Consider the following 7,784-nt stretch of genomic DNA (forward strand, 5'->3'; position numbering starts at 1 on the left):
CATCTTGGAGGGCGCGGGGCGGGGCGCAGGCCGGGCGGGCGCTGGCGCGCAGGCGCAGTGCGGGCGGCGGCCGGCGGGGGGCGCAGCGGCGCGGGGGCGGTGCCGGGGGTCGGTGGCGGCGTGAGCGGTTCCGCCGGGAACATGGAGGAGTTCCAAGCGGCAGAGGAGGTAACGGGACGGGGGAACAGGGGAAGGACAGCTTTCCGCCTGGCGTCGTCGTTCAGGGCCGGTGGAGGGTCTCAGGCGGTGCCCGTCCGCCCCAGATCCCACCCCTCGGCGTSCTCCGCCACCATCCCTGTCGCCCASCCCCAGGGTGGAGCCGCGTGTTCCGGGCACCGGCGGGAGCCGGGCCCAGCCTTTGTTCTGCCGCGCCCTGGGAGCCGGTCCCTTGTCTGGGAGTTCCCTGGGCTCCTCTCCACCGGTCTGGACCCCCGCCTGCTCCTCTCTTCGGAGCTGCCGCTGCTRGTCCCTCGGGGAAAAGGCATGAGGAGTGTCGGGCTGCCCCCTGAGGAGAAGCGGAGTGCCGTGGTGGGAGGGTGGCCGGTGCTGTTGAGGTCAGGGGAAGACTCGAGTAAACTGTTCCTGTGAGGAAAGAGGAGTCCAAGGCACTGGTCTGCGTGTTACCGGCACTCTAATGCGGCGGCATTCCACATTCACAAGATATCTTGTGGGATAAAAGGGATAAATCAAGGGTGTCGATTAATTATTGTACCAAATGACCACCTGATGTCCCCCCGCTAAGGAGGAGGAAGCGGCCTGTGCTGCTTTTGCAGAGGGACACTGTCACTGAGCTGTGACACTGTTAAACAGCCGCGATGTGTGTGACCAGGTGAGACAATAGCGAAGCAGCGAGAGGGGCGAAGGTGTGTCAGGCTTATGCTATTCTAAAAGCCTCGTCCTGATGGCCGGACCTGGCCTGTGTTACAGACATTGTTTTAAAAAATATATGATCAACATACTCGAACATCATTTTTACAACTGTTTTTCAAAAAAGTCTTTAGAATTACTAAAGGCTGTAGTACTGCTCTGCAGTTTGCACGTGTTGCCTGGGRGCACCCCTTTTAAAAACAGTGTTGGACAGATTGTCTCCACTTGCTTTRTGGTGGAGAAGTACTGCAGGGGAACTGTAAAGTAAACGATTTTCCCCCCTCCCCCTTTATTTTCTAATATAAAAGTTTCTGTGTCATCTTATTAAAAGATGACATAATGATAAAATGGGTAGTGTAGTATTATTTCATAGTTCATTTATAGTATATATATCCCAAACCTGGATATCAGAAATTTATGTTCATTTTTGTCATTTCAAAAAAGGAAGAAGGTTGAAAAGTAACAGCAGCCCTATAAGCAAATTCTCAGATCACTCTATTGTTTCAGCACAAATTAGTTATCAAAATGCCTTTGAGAACTTGGGTGAATTTAAGTCATTTTACTTTGGTATGAACCATGTTTGTACTCACTCAGAGGCATTTTTGAGCAGACTTTGTATGTGGTTTAYCATCTTGCTTGACAGCAGTCTTCATGTCTGCCAGCATAGCATGACTACCATATGTATCCTTGACTTACTCTTTATGGGAGAGAGCRTTTTGATAATTGTAGCTCTTATTTGGTTAAATACACTGGCACACCTTAAAATGTAAGCACCCATAAAATGTAGTATCATGAAAATAAACGAGGCATGTTAAATCAAAGTCAAGAAGCTGCAAATGAAAGGTAATTTGCCACAACACATGAAAGCTTTTTAAAAGGGTGACTTGTGCAAGCAGGTTGATGCCACCAAATAGGTGTAGAAAAGGAATTGCCCAGCATGTCTCCCAGGATGTGCTGTTTCTTCTGTCATGGAGAATGATCGGCTCCTCTCATATTTCTGAATATCACATGTCATTGAAGCTGGCTAGACAGTTGACCTTCTGACCAAAGGTTTATGAATGTGATGTTGAAATTCTCCTGAGCAGGTGTAACTGCMCCCTGCCTGCATCCAGGAATTATGCTGTTGTTCATTTCTGTCAGCTGGGGAAGCTGACTGACCTTCCAGTGAAAACCCACTCAACATACACCTGGTTAKGTTCATTTTTACATCCTTATTCAGTCTTATGAAATTAATTAGTTTGCCTTTACATGCTCTTCTTTTGTCCTGGTTTGTGAGGTGAGGCTGTGAGATACCAGCGGTGACAAGGTGGTGTGTGACTTACGGGGTGTGACTTGCACRGTGCGAGGTCCCCCTGTCAGTGCTCCTGGCTTTGTGAATGGCTGCCCCCACAGTGGGGGCATCTTGTTTAACCTCTTGCAGCAAGAGCAGAGGGAATAAAACAAGAAAACATAAACTACTAACCATACGTGTAAATGGGTGGTCCTTTTAAGATTAGCAAAATGTTGGGGCCTTCACTGTTTATCCCACATGCTTAATCTCTGCTCCCCAAAGGCTGAAGGTCCAGCAAACTACACTTCCCCTTTGGTTTCCTAGGGACAGTTTTCTTCGTATCCACAGCTGAGACTGTCATGACAGTTTTTCCTTCAGCTTTGAATTGATATCTTGTCCACATCAGTGCCCTGAAGATGTCGGTTCCATTTAACTGCAAGCAGAGGTTATCTCCAAGAGCCCACTGTGATGTGCAGWCATGAGTGCTTACTGGAAAAGGAGAATATATGTGTATACAAGTGCTATATGTGTTATTTTAAAATGCTTCCAGCTTAAAATTTGAAAGCTTTCTTGACTCAAAAGGCCAGCCAATATTAGTTCATCTCTCACTTTTCATTACTTTTGTAAGAAGATTAATTTGACTGGGTTCAAGGAGCCAGACTATATGTATGCAAAATAAAGGAAGACTTATTATCCTCCAACTTGCCAGCAATCTGACAAGCATAAATTAAATTTCTAGTCCATGTTCTTAACAGAGCTTGAACCTCATAAACAGCAGGATGTGTCCACTGTTTATTTAAAACTCTACTTTTTCTTTTGTAGACTACCTTTGTTGTTGATGAAGTCAGTGTCATCATTAAAGAGGTAATTTAAACTTTTTTTTCATATGAAATTTCATGTTCCATGCCGTGTGCTAAAAGGCGTTCAATGAAATGTTGTAACTGATAACAGATTTCTAGATAGACTGCTCTCRAAGTACAAGTCACTGTTGATTTAACTAGTGTATGGGGCTTCAGCGGAAACGACACCAYGCTTTAGCTGTGATATATATTGCAAATCCAAGAGATATTTAAAATTTTTCATTTTTCTCTGGTTGCAGTGCATCCCTATTAGAACTTCTAGGGGGATGTTTTATGTGAAACSCTGTAAAACAGATTTTATGTTTTAGTAAAATACAGGCGTTTTTTATAGACTGTCTGCGTATGCATGTTACTGTGTTCTTTCAAGATGCCTTTTTCCAAAGTGAATTCTTGTTTGTTTGGAATGATTAACTATTCTTGTTGCTAAGAAACATGAATTTTCTGTCTAGAAAATTTCCAGCGGAATTTGCAAYTGCTTTTGTAGACTAGTGCAATCTTTTTATTGTTGCAGAATAACTGTTTTGGTCAGACTCTGTAAATTGAATACACATGCTTTAACACATGCTCCCGTCTCTTCGGAATTCAAAATAATTTTATGGTTATTTTTAAAATAATTTCTGTCATAAAAAATAGGTCAGTGAAAAACATGTAACTTTAATGGACTTTTATTTATATCTTAAAGGAGAAMCTATCCTCATAAGTGAAATGGAGTATTTGGGTGGAGGTCTCTGCTCTTTTAGTAACCAGCAACTACATGGTTTTTTTGTTTTAATTTGGGGATTAGTTTCCCAAAAATTATTCTGCTGAAAAATCTGAATCTCATTTCCTTAAAAGAATATGTGTGAATGAGCTMTTATACTATTGTGCCTTTTTTCATTCTCTTCAGGACAGTCTAGAGGCAAGACCCTTTTCACAACTCTGGCTGTAGGACATTACAAATAATCTAAATATCACAAAATGAACAGAGGGTGGGTTCTATGATGGTTTCCCCTATGCCTGGCTCAGTCTCTGATCCGCGAGTCTTTGGTAATTGAAAACACTTCCAACAGCCATGTAGACCAGCAGTATTTAGGATTTTTCTGTGGGTATGGGGTCCAYGTTGGAAGGGGTTAATGGGTGCCTTGTAGGTGACAGCAGTGCAGCTCTGTTTGTCCCCTCCAGGCCATAGAGGGTGCTATCGGTGGCAATGCCTACCAGCACAGCAAAGTGAACCAGTGGACAACAAGCGTGGTGGAACAAACCCTGAGCCAGCTCACAAAGCTGGGGAAGCCCTTCAAGTACATCGGTGAGCTCAGCTTTCCCTTTCCTGTGAGCTACTACAGTCAAGTGCACCACTAGGTGGGGTGGGGGAAGATCTTAGCAAGAACCTTTTCTGTAAACTGCTCACACGTGTGCCTGTTTGCCTGTGTGTGTGTATGCATGTGCTGAGCTGAGAAAAAATGTGGCTAAATGTTAATTAATATTAGTGAGAAATTAATCAGAGCTTCTCTATTGACTGACAGTGACCTGTGTGATTATGCAAAAGAATGGTGCTGGGCTACATACAGCAAGCTCTTGCTTCTGGGACAATTCCAGTGATGGTAAGGAACACAGCTCTTGGATTTTCCAACTTGCAGCTTAAAGCTGGTCTCTTTAAGGCTAGGCAGTGTGCTTTTTCTTTCCCCCAATGCTGTAGTTTCGGACTAGTAGCATACTGTTTGATATTCTTTCCATTTGGTTGTGATGCTAACTGGGCTAGATATTAAATGCTTAGCTGTCATGAAAGCCTCATTGTTAAGATTCTGAAAGTAAAAAAGTTTAAAAATGCATATGGGGCATGCATGTAATCATTGTCATTTCCTTCTGTTTCTGAAACCGTTTGTTTTTTATTTGTAGGAACCTGCACTGTGAGATGGGAGAATAAGACCATGTACTGTATCGTCAGTGCCTTTGGACTTGCAATATAACTGCCTTGAAATCTTTCATTCTTCTTTTTTCTATTCCAGCACTTGATTCCATCTCCACTCAAACTGTGAATACCTGAACAAYTTGTTTTTATGTATTTTTTAAGTAACTTTTCTTCAAATGTAGAAATTGAAAACATGCTGTTACATGTTTTATGTTTGTACCTAGGACCATGCCAGTGTTTCCTATACTTTTTTATCACTTCAAAACTTCTCTTCAAGGTGCTAATACTGAAATCTGCTGCAGTGTAAACACTTTCTCTAGATTTCTTTTCTAAGACCAATATAAATGAGACATTGACTTTCACACTTTGTACTTTTGGTTAGCATTAAATTATTGAAATTCATAACCATTGGTGTGACTCATTTAAACTTAAAACTTTTATTATTGGGGGRAAAGGTTTCAGTTTTTTCAATTCTCTTCAGGATAGTCGAGGTACATACCAGAATGCAAAGCACTTTCATAATTTTGCCAAAGTCACTACGAAGTTGCAAGAAAATTAGATTATGTTTATCCAAAAGTAACTTGATTGCATGTTTGGGGTGTTTAATATTTTTGTATGGTATTTAGGACATGGAACGATAACTGTCTTCATTGAACAAAGTCAGATAAGAAATTTTTCACATTCTGAAGTGCTCAGCAAGCTATACCTGGATTATCATTCACTTCTGCATCCAGTTACAAGTGTTAAGTARGTCTTGAACTTACTTGTTACAGTCCATGTTAATTTTGCTGATAGTGAAGGTGATGAGTTCTGGTAGTTGTTGAAACATGATCCTTTGAAAGGGGAAAAAACTGCCTTGAGGCAATGTAACTAAGTAACATGATAGTCTCCTGCCTTCTAGAGTGAAGTTGCAGAAGAGTAACAAGTATAACAGGTTTTCACTATAGGCTTGGGTAATGTTTTCTGAGCCAATTAAAGAAATGGGAGCATGCTATGAATTTCAGAAAACCTCTGCAAGCAGCAGCTCATTGCTGGTGAAGCTGAAAGAATTGCAGACCAAGTGTGGGAGAGGATCTYTGGGCTGGAGTTAGTCTGAGTGATCTGAGATTTGTTTCTTTGTAGGAGGCCCTATCTAATGTTTCCAGAATCTGGSTCTCAGCTAAAGCTGTTTAGAGAGAGATGATTGCTAATACAACAGTATGATTCCACRATCTGGAAAGACACAGTACTGCAAATTCAAATGACAGGAGAGGGTTTGTCATAGTATTACATGCTCTGTGATAACTCTGCTCAGTGTATGCAAACTGGAAAACCCTGTGCCAGGCAAGGCTTTTACCCTCTTCYTCTCCCTATCTGCTGTCAGGAGAGCAGAACAGTTGTATGTATAGCAGTTTTGGGCTAGGGTACATTTGAGACTCTTACTAGAGCTGTAAGGCTTCAGTATTTCTGCTGACATTCCAGTTTCAAAACTTGTGCACATATATATYCTCCTTTCCCAGTAAGCTCTGTAAACACATGACATCCCTCTTTACTCTTCTCACGTATGTCCTAGTGAGTGCTACAGGGCTATACAGAGTGTACAAACCTTAGCCTGAGGAGCACGCACCTTACATTGCTGTAGCTGAGGGAGCCTTAGCATGGGTTCAGTATTCAGCAGGAAATGATACAACACCTGTAAAAAGAAAATAATAAAACAGATTGAATAATGTGCCTAAAATAGTCATCAGGGTGAGAGGGAGAGTTGTCATGAAAAGAATAAATCTCGCTCTCTTGAATTGCTAAGGACATTTTTTATCTGGATGCCAGAATGATGTTGGCAGCGTAGTACCTACTAAGCTATTTATTTACATTTAAAAGGAATAGTTTTGTGCACTTTGAGTCAATATTTGCCTCTTGGTCAAGCCATTCAGACATTTCTTGTCCTTTGTTCATGTTAGTCACAGCAAATCCCATGATTTTTTGCTGTTTGTTGGTTTGTGCATATGCTGAGCTGGAAAAAACTGTCAGTGTAAAGGCTACATGGGAGGAAAAACCCCTGTTGCATTAAAACAAGTTGTGCTAAAGGAAGGTAGGTACAGTTTTGTARATGGTTATAGATAGTACATAAGCAATAACCAAAACTTCCAATGTAACAACTTCAGGACTACAGAAAGGAGTTTAGAGGTTGTGGATTTTTAGGTGTTGGTGTCCCCCTCCCATGATTATGGTAGTGCTTTTTGTTTAAATTGCATAGCAGTTGTATGTTACTGTTCCACTGTTGTACAGTAACTGGTTTTTAAATTTTCATTACCTTCAAACACCTTAGTTTTAATCACTTTTTTTCCAGAGGCTGATGGCCAGCTCATCTCAGTGCTGAAATAAAGTGATAAGCTTGCAGAGTCCTTGCTCTGGGTAATTACTTGTCCTTAAAAAAAATAGTGCAKACTGTGGGCTGGAGCATTCAAGAAGGCAATTACAAAGTCAGTCTCTCTGTCCTGTCTCTTATTGCTATGACTCTTAATATGAATACAGGTATAGAAACAGGGGGCATGACAGCCCCAGTCTGCAGGGGAGGAGGAGGAGGAAGGGGAAAACCATTTACTGTCACTGCCACAGAGTCTAACCTGCGTTAACTAAAACCGAAGGAAATGGCTCCAGGATTAACTGCTGCTACTAAATAAGCACTACCCTAGTCTTACTAGCCAGGAGTAAGCTGCATATCCATTTGTGCACGGAACTTTGTGGCCATTTTATGTAGCACAGAGAGATTTCAATCTCTCCTCGAGTTTATATAAGAAATGGCATCACCCAAAACAGCAAGAGATGTACTGATCACTTCTGCAGTTTACCAGCTATGAGCACACTTTTGGAAGATGTACAGCTATAAGAAGTTGATGAATGACATCAGCATCTTCACCAT

The 7,784-nt window shown here is 42.0% G+C and overlaps 1 protein-coding gene across 2 annotated transcripts; it reads left to right on the top strand.

Moving 5' to 3' along the window:
• Positions 1-74: 74 nt before the first annotated feature.
• On the top strand, positions 75-5,290 carry DYNLT1 (dynein light chain Tctex-type 1). Of its 2 annotated transcripts, none has more exons than XM_057364845.1 (5): positions 75-168; positions 2,960-3,001; positions 4,159-4,282; positions 4,500-4,577; positions 4,873-5,290. In XM_057364845.1, the coding sequence occupies exons 1-5, from the start codon at positions 142-144 to the stop codon at positions 4,941-4,943; spliced, it is 342 nt and encodes a 113-aa protein (XP_057220828.1). In that variant the 5' UTR covers positions 75-141; the 3' UTR covers positions 4,944-5,290. The 2 variants fall into 2 exon arrangements, with proteins under 2 accessions (XP_057220828.1, XP_057220829.1); XM_057364846.1 differs by having other exon boundaries at positions 102-168; positions 4,140-4,282.
• Positions 5,291-7,784: the final 2,494 nt, after the last annotated feature.

This window comes from Malurus melanocephalus, unplaced genomic scaffold (assembly GCF_030028575.1).
Source record: "Malurus melanocephalus ecotype Western Australia unplaced genomic scaffold, MMel_1.1 scaffold_43, whole genome shotgun sequence".
Taxonomy (NCBI): domain Eukaryota; kingdom Metazoa; phylum Chordata; class Aves; order Passeriformes; family Maluridae; genus Malurus; species Malurus melanocephalus.